Here is a 22,436-nt window from a genome sequence, read left to right on the forward strand (position 1 = left end):
CCTATATCCAACAATACAATGCAACAAAGGTATAGCCTGCAGAAAGGCAACATATATTTAAAACAAGACTCAGTGTAACCCAGCAAGTAATCGCAATAGATTGAATATATTTGCACTTACTCAGTGCAAACTGTCTAGTCCATAGATCTGTTCCTCCTGTCACAATGACTGTGGTGAAATCCACAGATGTAACCAAGGTTTGGAATGTTACTCTGATCTTGTATAGTGCTTCCAGTGTGACCAAAAACACATGTAGGGAAACAAGCCAACTATGCAGTATATGTCTGCTAAGTAAGGTGGTTATGTCCGTGACCCAAAGGATTGCTATTACCTCCACTTCCCCATTCTTCTTAAGTATGCGCCAGTAACACGTTTCATTAAAGTCCATTGATTCCTCTGTCCCCGCCCCCCACCCACTCGATATAAAACTTGTGTGTGGAAGTGGTTTCTGTTCATTACTATGGCAGCAGGTGTGGCCCCTTCATGACTTAAGGAGCTGCCCTAGGCTGATGACATTAGTAGCAGGTCTGTGCCCCAGTTTTTAAGGCTTTGGTGAATTGTGCAGTGATATCCTTATAATTTACGGTAGAGAACAAATCATACTCTAAAAGACAGAAACATAATACAAATAAAGTTGATAACTAGCATGAAGAAACCCCATCTCCTCTCAGCAGCACCTCCGCACATCCTGGAGACATTTATTTGCTGAGTCAGAGCAAACACTAGACCTGAACAGCTGCCAGGACCTTTCTACCATAATTAAAGGTCATCTGTCAGTTTTGTGCCTCATTGGTGTCTCTAGGAAAGTGACAGCTTGGTGTATGGCACACATTAAAGATGGACGAAGCTAATAACATGATCATATCGAGAATTGTAGGGTGATGTATAAGAAGACCATTCTTCCTTATTGGTGATGGCTCATGACATGTCTCTCACCTGGCTTTCAGCTTCTCGCTCTTTAGGACCATTATTGGTAGTAGTATCTTCATTCTCATCAGGGTCCTATAGAGTAACCACAGGAGTTATTTACTAATAGCAACAGGTCCACAATACCAGTGGTTCTCAAATTCGGTCCTCAGGACCCCACATAGTTCATGCTTTGCAGGTCACCTTGCAGGTGCACAGGTGTATTCATTACTCACTGACACATTTTAAAAGATCCACAGATGGAGCTAATTATTTCACCTGTGATTGCGTGAGGAGGCCTGGAAAACATGCACTGTTTGGGGTCCTGAGGACCAAGTTTGAGAACCTGTGCACTATACAAATACTTACATTTTCCTGATGTGTGCTATGAGGTGTAAGGGTTAATACGGATATGTACAGTGACTTATTGATTTTTGCAAAAGTAAAGAGCATGTAATAACCTTTTCACATCTAAAAACATTACAATATTTGTGGAAAGGTAACAATACTGAGCTAAGAGGGTGAATGTATAAAGGAAAAGGCATAGTTCAAGGTAAGAAATAATGGTTGGCTGAGGAAGCTAAGGGGTGCTTAGTTTTATAGTAAGGTTATGTATAGAGAGCAGAGTCAGTATATCTATGGGTGAAAGTGTGCAGAGAATTGGTAGACGACTGCAGGACCATGTAGTCACCCAATGATGGGTCGAATAATGGAGACCTATTTGGGGTAGAAGTCCTGTTGCAGTGGATACTTTGGTCCTACAAGAGATGGTGATGTATACACATACAGAATGGATGATTAGAAGCTGAGCAGAGGAGACCAAGGGGACAAGGACAAAGCATGGGCAGAGCAGGCTAAGCTCACGCTCTGGGCACCAGGACTGGTAGGGGGTGCCATTTAGAGTACATTTTTGGGAACAGAGGAACAGAGAGGGGAAGTAACTCTTGTAGTTCCTGATAAAAATCAGCTTGCTCCCTGCTGATGTGTCACGTGACTGCTGCAATCACATGCTTTTCAATGCTCTGTGTGACAGACAGCACTTCAGGAAATTAGTAAAAGTATAATGTGGGGAGCATATAAGTAGGGGAAACCGGCGGACACACTGCCGACCGCCGGCTTCCAGACTACTTAATCCCGGCGAAGGTTACATAACAGGCGTCTAAATCTAAACGCCTGTCATTTTACCGATGCTGGGAGACCGGCGCCCGGCATCCCGATCGAAGGGATGCCGGGCGTGGACAGCCGCGGGGGGGTGGGTTAGGTTTAGCGCTCCCGCAGGGAACTTAGGGTTAGGCACCCCCTGGGAGGTTAGGGTCAGGCTAGGGGAAGGGGGGGTTAGAGTTAGGCACCCCCGGGGGGACTTAGGTGTAGGTGGTGGGGACGGGTGGGTTAGGTTTAGGCACTTCAAGGGAGGATTAGGGTTAGGCACAGGGGGGTAGGTTAGGGTTAGGCACCCCTAAGGAGGGTTAGGGGGTAAAATTAGATTAGCTATACTTACCTTAGGACGATCGGGATTTTATCCTCTGTCGGCTGCCACTGCCTGCCTTCGGTAAATCATACCAAATGCCTAATCTGCTGTAAGGGGAGTGCTGGTGTGCAGAGAGCATATTGTTGTACATGAGGGCATGTTGGTATGCTGGGGGGCAAATTGTTGCCATGCGGCCGTCAGTAAATCATACCAAATGCCTAATCTGCTGTAAGGGGAGTGCTGGTGTGCAGAGAGCATATTGTTGTACATGGGGGCATGCTGGTATGCTGGGGGGGCATATTGTTGTACATGGGTGCATGTTGGTATGCTAGGGAGGCATATTGTTGTCCATGGGGGCATGTTGGTATGCTGGTGGGGCATATTGTTGTACATGGGGGCATGTTGGTATGCTGAGGGGGCATATTGTTGTACATGGGGGCATGTTGGTATGCTGGGGGGGCATATTGTTGTACAAGGGGGCATATTGGTATGCTGGGGGGCATATTGTTGTACATGGGGGCATGTTGGTATGCTGGGAGGCCATATTGTTGTACATGGGGGCATGTTGGTATACAAGGGGGAATATTGTTGTACATGGGGGCATGTTGGTGTGCTGTGGGGGCATACTGTTGTACATGGGGGCATGTTGGTATGCTGGGGGGGCATACTGATGTGGGAGAGCGTTGGTGTGCAGAGGGGGCATATAAGTGTGCAGATGGTATGTTGGTATCCAGGGGGCATATAAATGTGTAGGGGGCATATAGGTGTGCTTCGGGAGCATGTTGATGTGCAGGGTGGCCTGTTTGTGTACATGGAGGCATGTTGGTATGCTGGGGGGCATATTGATGTGCTGGGAGAGCATGTTGGTGTGCAGAGAGAGCATATAGGTGTGCAGGGGGCATATAGGTATGCTTCGGGAGCATGTTGATGTGCAGGGTGGCATGTTTGTGTGCATGGGGTCATGTTAATGTGCAGGAGGAGTATGTTGATGTGCAGGAGGAGTATGTTATGTTCTGCAAACAGGTGTATGTTCAACAAAGCAGCCGTCCCTATATTTTTGTTGTTTTAATGGGAAGCTTGAGATCCACCTCAAACAGAAGGAAATTATTTGGGGAGTTTAGCATTTGAAAATATTTTCCATGCTCACACTGGAATGATTTCATCTAGACCAATTGGGAAGAGATGAGAGGAGGATGAAATAAGACGTTATAAAATCACTCCTAGGACTTTGAGGAATTCAAGTCCCAGACTTTACGATTTTGGCTTGTGTAATTTAGGAAAAGAGGCTGATTTTACAAAAATGTTTTTCAAATGTATATTTTTATGTTTTATTCTTTTACACGTTTAGGTGCTCGAATTACAGATTTCAGCATGCTCTGGCAGCCATTGGCATGCTGGTGACTGCAGTTCTAAAACTGCCAGCAAGCCCAAGCAGTCAATCACAGGAACAGCTTATTGGGACTTCTTATTCCACAATAGTACTTATTCTATTTTCCAATTCAGTATTACCCTGTCACCCACCACCTGGGGTGTCAGGAAAAGCCTTAACGCTTTATTGAATTGTTTACTGTACTTGTCTTCTGCCATGTGGTAACAAGACAGGTTGACGCTGTGGGTCTCTGTGGTACAGTGCGACCCACCCACATTTAAAAATGCATGCTTCTACAGTTTTCAACGAAATGGGTATGAAGTCCCATTCATATCCCAACGCCGGAAGCCCGAAGGCTGAAAATGACGACCCTAATCCTATCTCTCTCCCCCCTAACCCTAACCCTCACTTAGTGGTGCCTAACCCTATCCTCCCCAGGGACTGTCTATGCCTAAGGTGGGTGTATCAGGAACAGAATATGGGTCACATTCCTTTTGGATTAGGGCAACAATGGACACTCCCAGGTGTGTGTGGCTGGATCTACTGTCACCCACACAGAAATGTGAAGAATTAACTTTTTGTATAAATGTATATCTCTCATTGTTGAGCCAATTGGGTTTTCCAGTCCAGGACAGAGGCGTTAAATACCCTGTCCTAAATGATCTGATGACAAAGTTGCTGATCTGTTATAATTTCACTTTATTGGTAACACTAACCGTACCCAATAACAGTTATTCATATTGCACCTACATATTACACAGCACTTTACAGATAATATTTAATCATTCACATCAGTCCCTTCCCCAGAGGAGTTTACAATATATATCCTCTACCATATTACATACACACAAATACTAGGATTATTTACTGTTCTAATACAGCGGTTCCCAACTCCAGTCCTCATGTTCCCCCAACAGGTCATGCTCAGGGGCGCCGAGAGGGGGGGGTAGTGGGTACAGATTACCCGGGCCCGGGCTTCCTGCAAAGCTATTTTATTTATTTTTTGTGGAAGGGGGCGTGGCCATGCCTCCTGCTATTAGGCCACGCCCCCTGTTATCTGGGCCCGCCACGGCCCAGCTGTTTTATGAATTTCTTTAATCATGCACAGGTGAGTTAATCTATTTTGCAGGGTCAGTAATTATCCCACTTGCTTCCACAGACAGAAATCCTCAAAACATGACTTGTTGGGGGTTACTTGAGGCAGGAGTTAGGATCAGGAAATCCATCTTTTGGTGGATCCTTCATGGAATGCTCTCCTCACATCACAAGACCTTACAAGAAAAAAGCCTGAAGGAGCAAGCAATACATATCTAGAGAGCCACCAACCTGAGTGGAAACCTATACTCCAGGTAAGTAATATATAATGAATGGCATGCTTGCCATACTATCCCTTTAAATTGGGACACACACAGATTCTGTGGCTGGCTGACTGACTTCAAGCCTGCAATACACCTAGTATTAATCAGTCACAGAACCTGTGTAATTCATAAGTGGTTTAAAGGAATAGTATGGTAAGCCTAATTAATTATAATGTATAAGTGAAAATATATCACTTAATGGTATTTCACCCAAATCTGAGCCTTGAATGAAAACAAGTACTTGGATTTCATCTTCATTAAAAAATAAATTAAACTGGAGATGTGTCATACAGCTGTGAAATGATAAGAGTTCTTCACTTGCCTCTGATGGAATCATATTTACTACTCCAGTGGGTCGCCTCTTCTCCCGTAGTTTTCGTTTCTCAATTTGAGTATGATGCTTCTTCTGGGTGCTCCCCTTTTTCTCTTTGGTTTTAGATGTTACTGGATCATGGGCTTCGATATCTGCAGACCCAAGAGACTGAATTTTGTTGGGCGATGCTGTTACCTTTAATCCCTCAACATCTTTTCCATGTTCTTGCCCAGCATGTGAGGACCAGGCTTGTGTTTGGAGATCCACTTCTTGGTTCACCTGGATCTCTATAGACTTGCTCCCAACCAAGCTAGATGAAGAGGATCGTAACCTCATTCTTTCTCTCCGCGCCCTCCATTCTTCTAAAAAGGGAACTTGCTCTGCACTGTTGCATTTGGGATCTCTTGACATCATCGGATTCTAAAAGAAAACTATTAAAAGCACATGTATAAAATGATGGACAAAAATGAAGTTGACATTAGATGGCAGTGTAGTGCAAGATGCAGGGTGCAATAAAGCTTTTGTTTGCTTTAGAAAAAAAAATTACCTTTGTTTAAGGTGAAATTAATATAGATATTAGGGATGACAATCAGTGGGTTAATCATCGATGGGCACAATCAATGGCACCATCGTTTATTTACATCAATGGCATTAAACCATCAACGGGGGACCATCAATGATTTGCACCCACCGATGGACTTCCCTGTGAAGAATGGTAGGTGGCAGGCCAATCAGAAAAGCTGGGTAGGGCTTAGTGTGCCACTGGGGCTAAACTCAGTGCCCCTGGCACTGAATAAAAAAAAACATTGCCGCCTCTAAGCCATTGATGACAGCATACCATCAGATCTTCACCATCAGTAGCAAATCCATTGACTATCAGTGGGATGCCATTGATGGTAGTTAACCACCGATGATCACCCCTAATAAACACATGGGGGTACTTAACTACAAGTTTGATCTTTTATGAGGTTTGCTAACCACCACACATCTGATGCAGTTTTCAGAGTCAAACTGTAGGGCAGCGGGTGAAAACTCAAACCACATCTGATGTGTGGCAGTTTGAAAACCAGTAAATCGCATACAGGCAGGGGCAGAACTATAGGAGACAATGGAGGCGCCTGCACTGAAGGGGCACCTCCTCCATTGCCCACAATATATTCACCCCACTTAAGGCTGTAACTATGTACCCAGAGTGTACCGTCACGGCCGCCAAATATATGCCACCTCTTCCCGGCACCTGAGAAGCCACCATACACTGGTGGAGAGCTCCGTGTCAGACCATCAGCTGCATCCTCTATCTATCTATAGCCTGTCCCTACTCATTGGTGTTGCTGCTCCTCAGCAGCTTCTTATGTCAGTGTGACACGTCCGATGCCCTCCTCACCCACAACTCTCTGACTCACTCCTACCTGGCGGTAGCCCTAGCCTCTCTCGGACCCGTGCAGAAGTTTCAGTGCATCCCCTCACCAACAACTCCCCATCCCACTCCTCCCGGGGACAGCCCAAGTTGTGGACCATGCAGCAGTCCCAGTGTCCCCCACACTCACAACTCTCCGCCCCATTCCTCCCTGGTGGCAGCCCTAGCCGTGGACCCATGCAGCAGAGTTCTGAGTGGCTGGCCCGAGGATAAGCTCGGCTGTAGATCTTCCAGGAACTGGATGTCAACAAGAATGCATTGAAGGGAGCTGCGGGCAAGGGAGGATGCACAAGCAGCTTCTGCTTATTAAAATTATCTGTGGATTGCCTATATTCTGTGTGCAACTGTAGGTGTATCTGCATGCAAATTACTACATTACAGTGTTAGCAGCTGTGATGGGGAGGGAACCAAATTATAACTTGCCTCCGGGGTGTCGGATGAACTTACACCACTGCATACAGGTTAGGCAATATCACAGGTGAACCACCCAGTCTTACTCTCATTTTAAGGCCCCAAAGACTTATCTTCCTATTGGCCTAAATGGTCCAGGGGCGCGCTGACATCACTAGCACATGATCTCCTGTCTCCTCTGCTCTTAGCAGTGTCCTGCAGTTAGCTACAGCAAAGATCCCTGGTCTCCTTCTGTCTGCTCTGCTCTTACCAGTGTTCTCCATTCATTGTTACTATGTATTAGCCTTCTTATATGTCCCTTTATATTAGAAACATTTAAAATTAGGGAGAGTACATTTTTTTTATTTTTATCCCTAATATATTTCATCCCCCACAATACCCAACACATACCAATCACCACTCAGAAATTCCAATATGTCAACTGTGCAGGAAAAGAGTGCAAGCACCACATCAATCACAAGGCTCTATTCGCAAGGTAATTTGCATATATGCAAATTATCTTGCCCACAATGCATCTTGTTTGTTATTGATGCCCTCTTTTCCTGTGTTGTTGACATATAGAAATTAATAAACAGTGCTTTTTATGTAGTAAGTGTTATAAGTGAAAAAAATAAATAAATACATATATATACATATATATATATATATATATATATATATATATATTTATTGTCTCCCTACTCCCTATTTCTACAGGCATGTAAATTGACCTACCCCCAGTGTAAGTGTAATAAATTTATGTTTTCCTTATTTTGGGGGATTGGTTATGATCTTTTTAGGTGGTGGCTAACCCTGTGTTGGGAATAAGACATGATCCATATGGACTGTCTTCATTCTTATTTGGGAAAATATGAAAGACCTATCATCTCAGTAAATTAAAGGTGGAGTGTAGGTATCAGTTGTTAAAAAGTGTAATGCAGTATAGATAGCCCAATTTGAATATATGTAAATTATGTTACCCATAATGCATTTTGTTTGTTTTTGATTCAATGTTTTTAAGCTTTTCCTGTGTTTTTTTGCGTTTTTATAAATTTATATATAGTGGTTTGCAATGCAGTAAGTTCTATAAAAGATATATATATTACAAAGAGAAATAAAAATTATACTCTCTCTATTTCTTCACGTGTGAATTAAATTACTCCCAGTGTGTGTTTTTTTTTTTTTTAGTAGAAGCAGTCATTGGAGGGGGGCGCCAGTCCCTTAGTTTGCCAGGGGCGCTCGGACCCCTAGATACACCCCTGATGAGGGCAATCAATATTTATTATTTAATCTATGAAGATAATATTTATTATTTCATCTATGAGGGCAATCAATATGTATTATTTCATCTATGAGGGTAATCAATATTTATTATTTCATCTATGAAGACAATATTTATTATTTCATCTATGAGGGCAATCAATATTTATTATTTCATCTATGAAGACAATCAATATTTATTATTTCATCTATGAGGGCAATCAATATTTATTATTTCATCTATGAAGACAATCAATATTAATTGCTTTATATAGGGAAGCAGTAAATATTTAGTGAGGACCAGTTTTTTATTTCATGCCTACATTAGAACACTTGGAGAGTGCAGCTATGACAGTCATACTCCTTGCGATGTAGCAGAGCCAGGCAAGAAAACGTCTACTAAACATGGAATCATCTTTTACAATCTACAGTGATTAAGTTAAAATAAACAGAGCAAAGTTAAAATTTAGGAGAATATAAAAATATACTCCTGAATTTTATATTTCAAAATATAAAAAAATACGCTGTTCCGATGTTTGAGCGATAATCACCATTCTAGGAATGCGTCTGAGTTGCACTGCGAATGCATCAAGGTACATTATCGCAGCCACTCACAGCAACTATTTACTCGCAGTGTGATTGACAGTCACAGAGCGTTTGTAGGAGGTAACAGGGAGCCGCGGCAAAGAACGCAGGTGTGACGAGTCCGTTTTACGAACGTGTCACAGTGTCACAGCCTGGGTCTGCAGCCATTCTGCGTTTCAATGGGGCTACTCAGAAGTCCGATTATTAAAGGATCTGCCACGCAGATACTTGGATTTGAAAAAGTCGCAGGTGGGCGTCTCAATACATCCCTCAGCGTCTGTGACATTTGCATATTGTCACACTGCAGCTACATACAGGATTACAGCTGCTATGGCATTAGTGTACAATGCTGAATTATACCCCTATTACACCAGAGCTAAAACCCGGGTTATTGCAGGGTTAACCCGGGTTAGGTAGCTCCTTGGTGTGAAAGGGGACTGGGTTGGATTGCCGGGTTGAGTGACCCGGCAATCCAACCCAGGTAGCTTACAGTGTTTAACACGGGAATAACCCATGAAACCCTGCAGTGTAAATGGTGCAATCCAGGTTAGGGTGACTTGGATCATGCCACTTGCCTGCCGGCTACAGTGGTGCTTGGAGATGACGTCATCTCCAAGCGTCCACTTCAACGCCGAAAAAGGGGGGTCTTTGCAGACCCGGCTCCGGTGTGAACGGTGTCGACTCGGGAATATCCTAGGTCGGCGCCGGGGAAATTCCGGGTCTGATCTGGATTGGAACCCTGTTCCAACCTTCGGGTCAGACCTGGAATTTCGGTATAAAAGCGGTATTAGTGTAAACTGCAAACAACACTCACCCCCCAAAAAATCCTTTCAATGACAATAAATTATGTTACATTGTAAGTGAAAATAACAAAACAATGCTCTTTATAGAGCCATACATTTTCCTGTGTTATATATAAATGTCTGCTTCACTCAAATACCACAGTAGCTGTGGTTCAAATTCTTTTCAGTTCTAATAGCACTAGAAATTGTGTCTTAATTAAAAACACAGTTTCCACTAAAATAAATATTATAGTATTAGTTGTGGTGTAAATTATTTTAATATATGTAATTCTAATTGAAACATTAAATTACCTGTCATATAAATTCATCTTTTTATTAAAATAAATACCATTGTATGTGTGGGATTCAATTATTTGAATGTGCTTTATGATAAATGTTCAGAGAAAGTCTTATCGGCACCTCTTTCTCAATCAATTAAATACCATACTAGCTGTGGTTCAAGTTATTTTAATATACTTACTTAATTCTAAGGAGTGAATGCAATAGCCTGTGACTTGCAGGCATCGCCGACATCCTGGTGAGTTTTCCCAGATCTTTTTAAGTTACAATTTATTAAAAGGCAAAACCGACCTGGACAATGGGCAGACCCGCTGAAAACTCACCGATGCCTGAAAGTCCCAGGCTATTACATTCCCCCTAAAGGTCTGATCTATATTTAAGACAATTGAAGCACCAACAGAAAAATGTAATTCTAACTTTGCTCATGCAAAGATTGATGTGAGTGGGCACCATATAAAAGTTGCAGTTGTTGATTGCAATAAGTGAAAAGCAGTATTCAGTTGTCATTGTTGATGGTGTACTGCCACCTATTGTCTATGGCTAGTATTTCAACAGAACCTTATGATTTCCCTCCCCCCTTTAGGAGAAGATACCATCCTCCTCCACAATTCTTGGTGATACTACATATGCATGGCTGCAGAAGGAACCCCAAAGTAGCATTATATGAAGGGATCACAACCAGATGGAAGTTGTGGTCAAGGTAGAAAGCAGGGACCCCATGGAGTACTGCACTAGACGGTTCCATGACAACTTTGCCAACACAAGTATTTGGTACCAGTCATTCTGGGCATCTGTGGTACCCAGATGAGAATATCCAGCCAATTGCATAAGATAGTAATATCCAGCCAATTGCATAAGGTAGTTGAAGTCCGTGCAGGTGCCAAACCTCTTTGGTGAAGAAAACACAAAACTCTTTGGTGAAGATCTGGGAGAGTTGGAATACCAACAGCAGTATATTCAAGGCCATGAAGTGATCTTACTGAAACAATGTATTGAGGTCAGGGATGATATCCACAGCTTCATGGCTACTGTGTAATGGGCAAGGGCATCAGGTGCCTTGAGGATGGTTTCTGTGACATCCTGGTGAAGTCACAAGTAGTGCAGGATTGGATAAAGAAGGTGACATCCTTCCTAACGGTTACAGGTATAATCAATTTGATTGATTTCCTGATGCTGGGATGCCCTATCCATGATGAGTCATGTTCCCATTGCAGAAACTTCAGTTATCAGACAGGAAGAATAAATCTCTCTTCTTCGGGTGCCTTAGGTACTTTGGTGAATACTACCATTTTGACCCAAATGCTGTCTGGTAACTCTGTAAAGCTGTTTGCCTCTAGAATCCAGCCTAATGTTACAATGGTTGTGCCGTTCATGATGGATTTTTAGGGAGAGAACTGCCAGGACAGTGCATCTTCCTTGACATTCCTGGATCCAAACTATGATGGTATGATGAAGTCAAACTAAATTAGGAATAGCGACCTCTGGCTGGCAGATAATCCAACCTCTTCTGAATATACTGCAGGTTCTTGTTTGACTGCTTCAACTCAATGAAAGCAATAAGGTTTGCTAAGGCGTTGGTCTTGGGGAATATGGCTTCTCTACCACTCTCAGATGTGTAAACTATGAATGTATAGGGTCGGGTACCAGAGAATAGGTGATGAGATGAATCATACAGTAGTATCAAAATCTTGTTGTGACTTATGAGTCTCCTATTTGTCAAGGCAGTTATAAGTATAAAAGCTGTTAAGAAATTGGGGATAAATGTGTTTAGTACTAGTCAAACCCCAATAACCTCTGGATTGCCTTGATACCAATCCAGGATAGTGGAGAGTTTCTCCAGTTCCATTTATTTAGCCTTTGATGAAATTATGTGTCCTAAGAAGCTCTCTCTGCACTTGTTGAAACAATGCTCTACTTACTGCCAAATAGTTTACACTTGCTTCTTTACATACGCTTGAAATAAGGGTAGGGCATTGAATAAGCCAAATGGCATAGTGGCCATAGTTCCAGGTAGAAGTTTCATCGGGCATTCCCATTCTCTGTGGGGTGGTAGCATGCTGAAACATTGCTATGCCTTGGGAACCCATTCTGGTCATGTCACAAGCCGCCGCATTGCTGGGAGATATGAACGCCGGGCGACTATTCCCTGAAACTCCTCCTACCTACTGTCCGTCATTCCTGCTGTGACCGGATTGACTCCTGTGGTCTTTTTCTATCTGGCGTGAGGGATGCTCAGGTGCCAATGATAGCGTTGCTACGTGTTTCCGGTTACAGTGTTTGCAGCCTTCCAGTGTTGTGTCCAGCATTCTGGTTGCCTCCTGTGTATCAGCCGCACGTCAGCGTCTCTTGCCTATGCAAGCCTGCGTCCTGCCGCCTGTGTCATCTTGGCAGCACAGGTCACACTTTTGCGGCTCTTTTCCACCCTATCTAGCATGTTGCCGCCTGTGTCATCCCGGCGACATAAGGCCACACTACTGTGTCTCCTGCCTATCCCACCAACGTGCTGTCGTCTGTGTCTCAACCCGGCAACATAGGCCGCACTATTGTGTCACTTCTCCACACAAGTCAGCGTTCGGCCGTCTGTGACATCTTGGCGGCACAGGTCGCACTTTTGCGTCATCTGTCCACTCCTTCAGTGTGCTTCTGCTTGTGTCATTGCGGCGGCATAGGCCACACTATTGTGTCACCTCTCGACGCAAGCCAGCGACCTGCCGTCTGTGTCATCTCGGCGGCACATGTCGCACTTTTGCGTCATCTGCCTGCGTCTTTCCGGTGGTATAGGCTGCACTATTGGGTCTCCAGTCTCTGCAAGCCAGCCTCTTGCCAAGTACTTCCAGCCCTCAAGGCTTCTACTCGGCCCAACGACTACACCTTGCCAAGTACTTCCAGCCCTCAAGGCTGCACTTGGACTGAGGCCATAATTCTGTTGTCAAACCACAACGAGTTCCAAATATCTCCTCTAGACCTTTCTCACTCTTGGTGATAACCTTGTATCATAACAGGTCATTAGTCTCTACACTTTGGGTAGTAGCACATACCATTGCCACTTTGGCTGTTTGTAGGCAAGTAGTATGGCGTGTTTCAATCCACTCCTATATCTTTTTAGACCACCATTTAATCACTGGGTTTTACATTTATAACCTTGGATAATCTACAGTTGATAGTGGACACTCACGATTTGGACATATTTTACACGATTTGTCGTTCCGTTGCGTCAAAATCGGGTGAATCGTGTAAAATATCGTCTAATGTGTACGCACCTTTAGACTTGTAATGAAGACAAATCTGGCCAACAGAAGATGCGCTTGCTTGCCATTTATTGAAAAAATATTAGTTACAAATTTTGTCACCTGGTGACAATGTGGTGATGCAAATTACTTGCTAAGGCAACACTTTACCAAAGGACGGGTCACCAGACACTACTTTAAGATATCTTGGTCACCACGATCACCGGATCTTACCTCATGTGACTTTTGGATGTGGGTTTTAATATAACTGACTGAGAAAAAGGCAAATTATTTTTCCATATATTAAAATTGCAGCTCGTATATTCCAGATAGCTGCTGCTATCCAGCTGTTTAAAATTTGTTAAAGTGGAAATCTCTTTACATTCCCCTGACAATTCTTAAAATGTTTTTAAATTGAGTAATTTTTTATTAATTTTATAGAAATACATTAACATAATACAAGATCCTAAAACTCAGTTTCCTTTTCTTGGAATTATTGGAATTAGAAGCAAGGGCATATTTATAATGGCTGCACCCATATTTTCTAACACTCACCTTTCCGAGGTCCCGCATTGGGTGTCTCAGCCCTGCACAAAGCACAGAAAAATGGCCACCCCAACATTTTCCCGGCGACCGGCACATGCGTAGGACAAGTGCCCAGAGTCTACTGCTGCTGCGGTCGGCCGTCAGTCTGCTGCCGGCCGCCAGGGAGAGAGGAGGGGGCACCGGACGGGGAATGTAAATGGGCCCCCTCCTCTCTTAATATGCCCCTAATTAGAAGTGAACACCAAATTAAAATCACTTACATTTTAAAACTTGAGAAAATCGAAGAATTATTTTTCTGATCTGTGCCATACAATCAAAATGTTGTCGATACAGGGTTTATACTGTACATTACAACATTCATGGAAAAAGCATTATTATTAAAAGTAGTTTTTCTATCCCACAAAACCATATATAAAATTTCAAAACTGGGTGCGCAAATCGTCCTCATCGCTGTTTCACAAATTTGCAGAAAAAATTCCTCCAAAAAGATGAAGTAATTATATTGTAAAACAAATTTAATACAATCTATTATCCATGAAGGGGATTTAGACACTACCAACCCATATGCCCCTAGGCACCACTGGTTTCCGTCTGTGATTTCATAGCCCAGCAACACAGTCCCTGCCCATTACCAACATGGAGGAGCAGCAGCTGGCAGCTTCACAGGAAAGAAGCTTCTAGCTGCTGGCCCTCAATGTTGCTGGCCAGCACTCAGTGTGGGTGTACCACTGGTTACATGAGAAACCCCTAATGAGTGTCATTATGTCTTTTAAAACCATGGTGCCATAGATGAACACTTAGCTTAGCCCTGTCCAAAGTACTCATAACATACCTCACAACTGTACCACTATAGGGGTCGATTCAATTACTCACTCACATCCGCAAATTGCTTGTGGCTGCAAGTAAGCACTTACGGTAGCACCGGACTACAGGGCTGCGTACAAAAATCAGTAGGGTGCCGAGTTCAGCTGTCATTGCCGGCGTTTCTATGACATTGCATCAGCAACTCACCCCCCTTCCATGTGGACGGTGAGTTTATTAAATCGACCCCATAGATAGGACATAGTACAAATGAGTAATTCAGTAGACAGGTAAAGCGCACAGAGAGCAGCAATGCAGTCAAACCGAATGCAGAAATCATATTTAAAGGATGAGTAATACAGATGGCAGATACAGGGGTTGTTTTAATTAACGCGACCCCGTCAAAGAATTATTAGAGTAAGTGCGAAAAAATGACACACATATGATAGCTCCGGACACAAAGATTTTTGTTTGCAGCTTCATAGGGCTGAGTACAAAAATCAGCGAGTCCAGGTCAAGGTGGGGCATGTTCAGCTGCCGTTGCTGGCAACTCGCCACCCTCGCATGCATGGACGAGTTAATTAAATCGACCCCACAGAGTGAAATGTGTAAATGCAAATCATGGGCCTTATTCAGAGTCATCCTTAAACACACTGAGAGCCGTATTCAATTTGAGCAGACCCGCAATACTTTTTCACCTCCCAGACTTTTCACCTACATCGCTTGTTTTGTAGGCGGAAAAGGATCGTGCGCATGCCCGCTTTACCCCGTATTCAATTTGAAAGTAGGCGAAAATGGGACCCCGTGAAACTTAAACAAACGGAAAGTACCGTCAGATTTGGGAAAATCAGCCTGACACCCCCCAAATGATGCTCTGACATGGGAGTTAGCTATGGTTACCCCCGATTTGGCTTGCTGAAGGTATTTGGTGTTTTTAAACGGGCTCAATAGCTGCTAAATAGCGTTTTTGTGTAAGCGGTGAAGAATAGTATTCAGGAGGTTTTTTGCAGAAAATAACTTATCCCAGCAAATTTGGGGTACTTGAAAATGGGGGACAGCATATCTTAAAGTTGCTAAAGTTAAGTTTCAAAAAACATGAAAAATCCACCTGCCGCAAGCCCCTGCAAGCCGCTGCAAGCCGCTGCAATTTGGTTTTGGTTTTGGATCAGGAAAAATAAAAAAATAGATAAAAAGTTTTAAAAACAACTAAAATCAAGTAATTTATGCAATCCAAAACCCGAAATTCAGATTTAGAATCCGAATTCCGAACCACAAAAAGATCAGAACCCCGACCTGGATTTACCCGGATCTCCTTAGGAGATTAGAACCTCGACTCGGATTTACACGGAATCACAAAATTCGGGTGGATTAGGATTTCTGGAGAACCGAAACGTACATTTATAGCATATAGGTAAAATGTAAGCATATAGCTAAGGTGATGTAAGCATACAGGTAAGATGATGTAAGCATATAGCTAGGGTGATGTAAGCATACAGGTAAGATGATGTAAGAATATAGCTAAGGTGATGTAAGTATAGTTACAAGTAAGATGATGTAAGAATATAGCTAAGGTGATGAAAGCAAACAGGTAAGATAATGTAAGAATATAGCTAAGATTATGTAAGCATACAGGTAAGATGGTGTAAGCATATAGCTATGGTGATGTAAGCATACAGGTAAGATTATGTAAGCATATAGCTAAGGTGATGTAAGTATATAGGTAAGTTGATGTAAGTATACAGGTAAGATGATGTAAGCATATAGCTAAGTTGATGTAAGTATACAGGTAAGATGATGTAAGCATATAGCTATGGTGATGTAAGTATACAGGTAAGATGATGTAAGCATATAGCTAGGGTGATGTAAGTATACAGGTAAAATGATGTAAGCATATAGCTAGGGTGATGTAAGTATACAGGTAAGATGATGTAAGCATATAGCTAAGGTGATGTAAGTATACAGGTAAGATGATGTAAGCATATAGCTAGGGTGATGTAAACATACAGGTAAGATGATGTAAGCATATAGCTAAGGTGATGTAAGCATACAGGTAAGATGATGTAAGCATATAGCTAAGGTGATGTAAGTATACAGGTAAAATGATGTAAGCATATAGCTAGGGTGATGTAAGTATACAGGTAAGATGATGTAAGCATATAGCTAAGGTGATGTAAACATACAGGTAAGATGATGTAAGCATATAGCTAAGGTGATGTAAGTATACAGGTAAGATGATGTAAGCATATAGCTAAGGTGATGTAAGTATACAGGTAAAATGATGTAAGCATATAGCTAAGGTGATGTAAGTATACAGGTAAAATGATGTAAGCATATAGCTAGGGTGATGTAAGTATACAGGTAAGATGATGTAAGCATATAGCTAAGGTGATGTAAGTATACAGGTAAGATGATGTAAGCCTATAGCTAGGGTGATGTAAGTATACAGGTAAAATGATGTAAGCATATAGCTAAGGTGATGTAAGTATACAGGTAAGATGATGTAAGCATATAGCTAAGGTGATGTAAGTATACAGGTAAAATGATGTAAGCATATAGCTAAGGTGATGTAAGTATACAGGTAAAATGATGTAAGCATATAGCTAGGGTGATGTAAGTATACAGGTAAGATGATGTAAGCATATAGCTAGGGTGATGTAAACATACAGGTAAGATGATGTAAGAATATAACTAAGATGTAAGCATACAGGTAAGATGATGTAAGCATATAGCTAAGGTGATGTAAGCATACAGGTAAGATGATGTAAGAATATAGCTAAGGTGATGAAACCAAACAGGTAAGATGATGTAAGAATATAGCTAAGGTGATGTAAGCATACAGATAAGATGATGTAAGAATATAGCTAAGATGTAAGCATACAGGTAAGATGATGTAAGCATATAGCTAAGGTTATGTAAGTATACAGGTAAGATGATGTAAGCCTATAGCTAAGGTGATGTAAGTATACAAGTAAGATGATGTAAGAATATAGCTAAGGTGATGAAAGCAAACAGGTAAGATGATGTAAGAATATAGTTAAGGTGATGTAAGCATACAGGTAAGATGATGTAAGCCTATAGCTAAGGTGATGTAAGCATACAGATAAGATGATGTAAGAATATAGCTAAGATGTAAGCATACAGGTAAGATGATGTAAGCATATAGCTAAGGTGATGTAAGCATACAGGTAAGATGATGTAAGCCTATAGCTAAGGTGATGTAAGCATACAGATAAGATGATGTAAGAATATAGCTAAGATGTAAGTATACAGGTAAGATGATGTAAGCATATAGCTAAGGTGATGTAAGTATACAGGTAAGATGATGTAAGCCTATAGCTAAGGTGATGTAAGTATACAAGTAAGATGATGTAAGAATATAGCTAAGGTGATGAAAGCAAACAGGTAAGATGATGTAAGAATATAGCTAGGGTGATGTAAGCATACAGGTAAGATGATGTAAGAATATAGCTAAGGTGATGTAAGTATAGTTACAAGTAAGATGATGTAAGAATATAGCTAAGGTGATGAAAGCAAACAGGTAAGATGATGTAAGCATATAGCTAAGGTGATGTAAACATACAGGTAAGATGATGTAAGAATATAGCTAAGATGTAAGCATACAGGTAAGATGATGTAAGCATATAGCTAAGGTGATGTAAGCATACAGGTAAGATGATGTAAGAATATAGCTAAGGTGATGTAAGCATACAGGTAAGATGATGTAAGCATATAGCTAAGGTGATGTAAGCATACAGGTAAGATGATGTAAGAATATAGCTAAGGTGATGAAAGCAAACAGGTAAGATGATGTAAGAATATAGCTAAGGTGATGTAAGCATACAGGTAAGATGATGTATGCCTATAGCTAAGGTGATGTAAGCATACAGGTAAGATGATGTAAGCCTATAGCTAAGGTGATGTAAGTATAGTTACAAGTAAGATGATGTAAGAATATAGCTAAGGTGATGAAAGCAAACAGGTAAGATGATGTAAGAATATAGCTAGGGTGATGTAAGCATACAGGTAAGATGATGTAAGAATATAGCTAAGGTGATGTAAGTATAGTTACAAGTAAGATGATGTAAGAATATAGCTAAGGTGATGAAAGCAAACAGGTAAGATGATGTAAGCATATAGCTAAGGTGATGTAAACATACAGGTAAGATGATGTAAGAATATAGCTAAGGTGATGTAAGCATACAGGTAAGATGATGTAAGAATATAGCTAAGGTGATGTAAGCATACAGGTAAGATGATGTAAGAATATAGCTAAGGTGATGAAAGCAAACAGGTAAGATGATGTAAGAATATAGCTAAGGTGATGTAAGCATACAGGTAAGATGATGTATGCCTATAGCTAAGGTGATGTAAGCATACAGGTAAGATGATGTAAGAATATAGCTAAGGTGATGAAAGCAAACAGGTAAGATGATGTAAGAATATAGCTAAGGTGATGTAAGCATACAGGTAAGATGATGTATGCCTATAGCTAAGGTGATGTAAGCATACAGGTAAGATGATGTAAGCCTATAGCTAAGGTGATGTAAGTATAGTTACAAGTAAGATGATGTAAGAGTATAGCTAAGGTGATGAAAGCAAACAGGTAAGATGATGTAAGAATATAGCTAGGGTGATGTAAGCATACAGGTAAGATGATGTAAGAATATAGCTAAGGTGATGTAAGTATAGTTACAAGTAAGATGATGTAAGAATATAGCTAAGGTGATGTAAGTATACAAGTAAGATGATGTAAGAATATAGCTAAGGTGATGAAAGCAAACAGGTAAGATGATGTAAGCATATAGCTAGGGTGATGTAAGCAAACAGGTAAGATGATGTAAGAATATGTTAAGGTGATGCAAGCATACAAGTAAGATAATGTAAGAATATAGCTAAGATTATGTAAGCATGTAGTTCATGTGAAGTAACCATACAGGTAAGATTATGTAAGCATATAGGTAATGTGATGTAAGCATACAGGTAATATGATGTAACCATACAGGTAAAGTGATGTAAGCATACAGGTAAGATTATGCAAACGTACAGGTAAAGTGATGTAAGCTTGCAGGTAAAGTGATGTAGGAATACAGGTAAGGTGGTGTATTTACAAAGGTAAAATGATATAAGCATATAGCTAAGGTGAAGGTGCAAGCATATAGTTAAGCAAACATGCAGGTTCAGTGATGTAAATAAATACACTAATATAGTGATGTAATTGTGCAGGAATAGTGATGCAAGGCCCTGATTCAGAGCCGGACGTTCTGAAAGAGCGCTCACTCTGAATCATGGCGTTTTTTATTTTTTTGTGCGGCCTCCTGACTGCGCGCATAGCTGTGGGTGACAACCCACAGCTATAGCGAGCAGCCATGATGATGGTCGCGATGGTCAAGGCCATCGCGACCATCGGGATTGCGACCCTTGTGGTAGGGTCTCGTGGCCGCAAGCCCCAGAGAGATTTCGCCTCTAACAGAGCCGGAATCTCTCCACTGACATCACTCGTGATGTCAGTGGCGCCGCCCTCAAATGGGAGGCGTTCTCATGGGAACACCTCCATTTGGGCAGCCACCCCCCCTGCCCACCCACCAAAGGGGGCGAGCTTTCACTCAACATTGACAGCTCGCCCCCTTTGGTGCGAGACCTGGAGCGACGGATTGCCCGTCGCTATCTGGGTCTCGCGCATGCGCCGGCTCCGTCATGCGCATGCGCTCTGGGCCACCATCGACCCGGTTGCGAGGGCTTAGTGCTTGCGACTGGGTCTGAATCAGGCCCTAAGTACACATGTACAGTACAGTGAGGAAATCATGCATCTACAGTGAAGTATGTACACAGGTTTAGTGATGTGATTATACAGGTACATTGGTGTAAGTATACAGGTATAGAGATGTGATTATGCAGGTACAGTGATGTATGTATACAGGTATAGTGATGTTATTATGCAGGTACAGTGATGTAAATATACAGGTATAGTGATGTTATTATGCAGGTACAGTGATGTATGTATACAGGTATAGTGATGTTATTATGGAGGTACAGTGATGTAAGTATACAGTAGGGGTGGGCACCGGCCACTTTTCGTGTTTTGGTTTTGGATCTGGATCTTTCTTCGTGTTTTGGATCTGGATTGGTTTTGCCAAAACCACCCTTCCGTGTTTTGGGTTCTGGGTTTTGTGTTTTGGATCTGTATTTTTTTGTAAAAAAGAATAAAAACAGCTAAAATCACAGAATGTGTTGGTTTTTCTGCTCCTATGCTATTATTAACCTCAATAACCTTAATTTCCACTCATTTCCAGTCTATTCTGAACACCTCACACCTCACAATAGTGTTTTTATGTCCAAAAGGCTATGCTAAGCGACACGAGTGGGCGTCACAAACACGTGGCCCATCTAGGAGTGGCACTGCAGTGGCAGACAGGATTTCAGTTTGAAAAACTAGGCCCCAAACATTACATAATGCAAAGAAAAAAAAGAGGTGCAAGATGGAATTGTCCTTGGGCCCTCCCACCCGCCCTTATGTTGTATAAACAGGACATGCACACTTTAACAAACCAATCATTTCAGCGCCAGGGTCTGCCACACGACTGTGGCTGAAATGATTGGTTCGTTTGGGCACCCACAAAACAAGCTGACAATTAATCTATCCCTGCACAAACTGGCTCTACGGAGGCAAGATGTCGTCCTCATCCTCCTCATCCACCGATTCCTCACCCTCTTCAGTGTTGTGTACATCCTCATCCTCACAGACTATTAACTCGTCCCCGCTGGAATCCACCACCACAGGTCCCTCTGTACGTTCTGGAGGCTGGTCTCCCTGGAAGAGTTGGTAATTCATTTTTATGAACATCATCTTCTCCACATTTTGTGGAAGCAACCTCCTACGCCTTTCGCTGACAAGGTTCCCAGCTGCACTAAACACTCTTTCGGAGTACACACTGGAGGGGGGGCAACTCAGGTAAAATAGAGCCAGTTTGTACAGGGGCCTCCAAATTGCCTCTTTTTCCTGCCAGTACAGGTATGGACTGTCTGACATGCCTACTTGGATGCTGTCACCGATGTAATCCTCCACCATTCTGTCAATGGTGACAGTATCATATGCAGTGACAGTAGACATGTCAGAAATTGTTGCCAGGTCCTTCAGTTCGGACCAGATGTCCAAACTTGGTCCTGCCTGCCCTGCATCACCGCCAGCGGGTTACTTAGGATACCTAAGTTTTTTCCTGACAGCCCCAGTTGCGGGAGAAAATGAAGAAGGAGCTGTTGACGTGTCACGTTCCGCTTCAGCTGACAGTGTTTTCACCAGCAGGTCTTTGCACCTCTGCAGGCTTGTGTCGGCCGGATAGAGAGACACCACATAGGCTTTAAACCTAGGATCGAGCACGGTGGCCAAAATGTAGTGGCCTGATTTCAACAGATTGACCACCCTGGAATCCTGGCAAAGCAAATGAAGGGCTTCATCCACAAGTCCCACATACCGAGCGGAATTGCTCCATCTTAGCTCCTCCTTCACTTTCTCCAGCTGCTTCTGCAAAAGCCTGATGAGGGGAATGACCTGACTCAAGCTGGCAGTGTCTGAACTGACTTCACGTGTGGCAAGTTCGAAGGGCTGGAGAACCTTGCACAACACGGAAATCATTCTCCACTGCGCTTGAGTCAGGTGCATACCCCCTCCTTTGCCTATGTCATAGGTGGATGTATAGGCTTGAATGGCCTTTTGCTG

General features: G+C 42.3%; 1 protein-coding gene across 1 annotated transcript in view; it reads right to left on the reverse strand.

Annotated features, from left to right (window-relative positions):
• Positions 1–22,436, reverse strand: part of LOC148479635 (PRKC apoptosis WT1 regulator protein-like) — a 119,063-nt gene that overhangs the window by 17,500 nt on the left and 79,127 nt on the right. Inside the window, exons 2-3 of the mRNA XM_088454492.1 lie at positions 5,424–5,834; positions 937–1,002 (exon numbers count right to left, since the gene is read on the reverse strand). Of these exons, the coding sequence (XP_088310618.1) occupies positions 937–1,002; positions 5,424–5,828 (471 nt within the window). The 5' untranslated portion in view covers positions 5,829–5,834. The remainder of the gene's footprint in view (positions 1–936; positions 1,003–5,423; positions 5,835–22,436) is intronic.

Source organism: Taudactylus pleione, unplaced genomic scaffold (assembly GCF_031769625.1).
Source record: "Taudactylus pleione unplaced genomic scaffold, aTauple2 ptg000619l, whole genome shotgun sequence".
Lineage (NCBI taxonomy): Eukaryota > Metazoa > Chordata > Amphibia > Anura > Myobatrachidae > Taudactylus > Taudactylus pleione.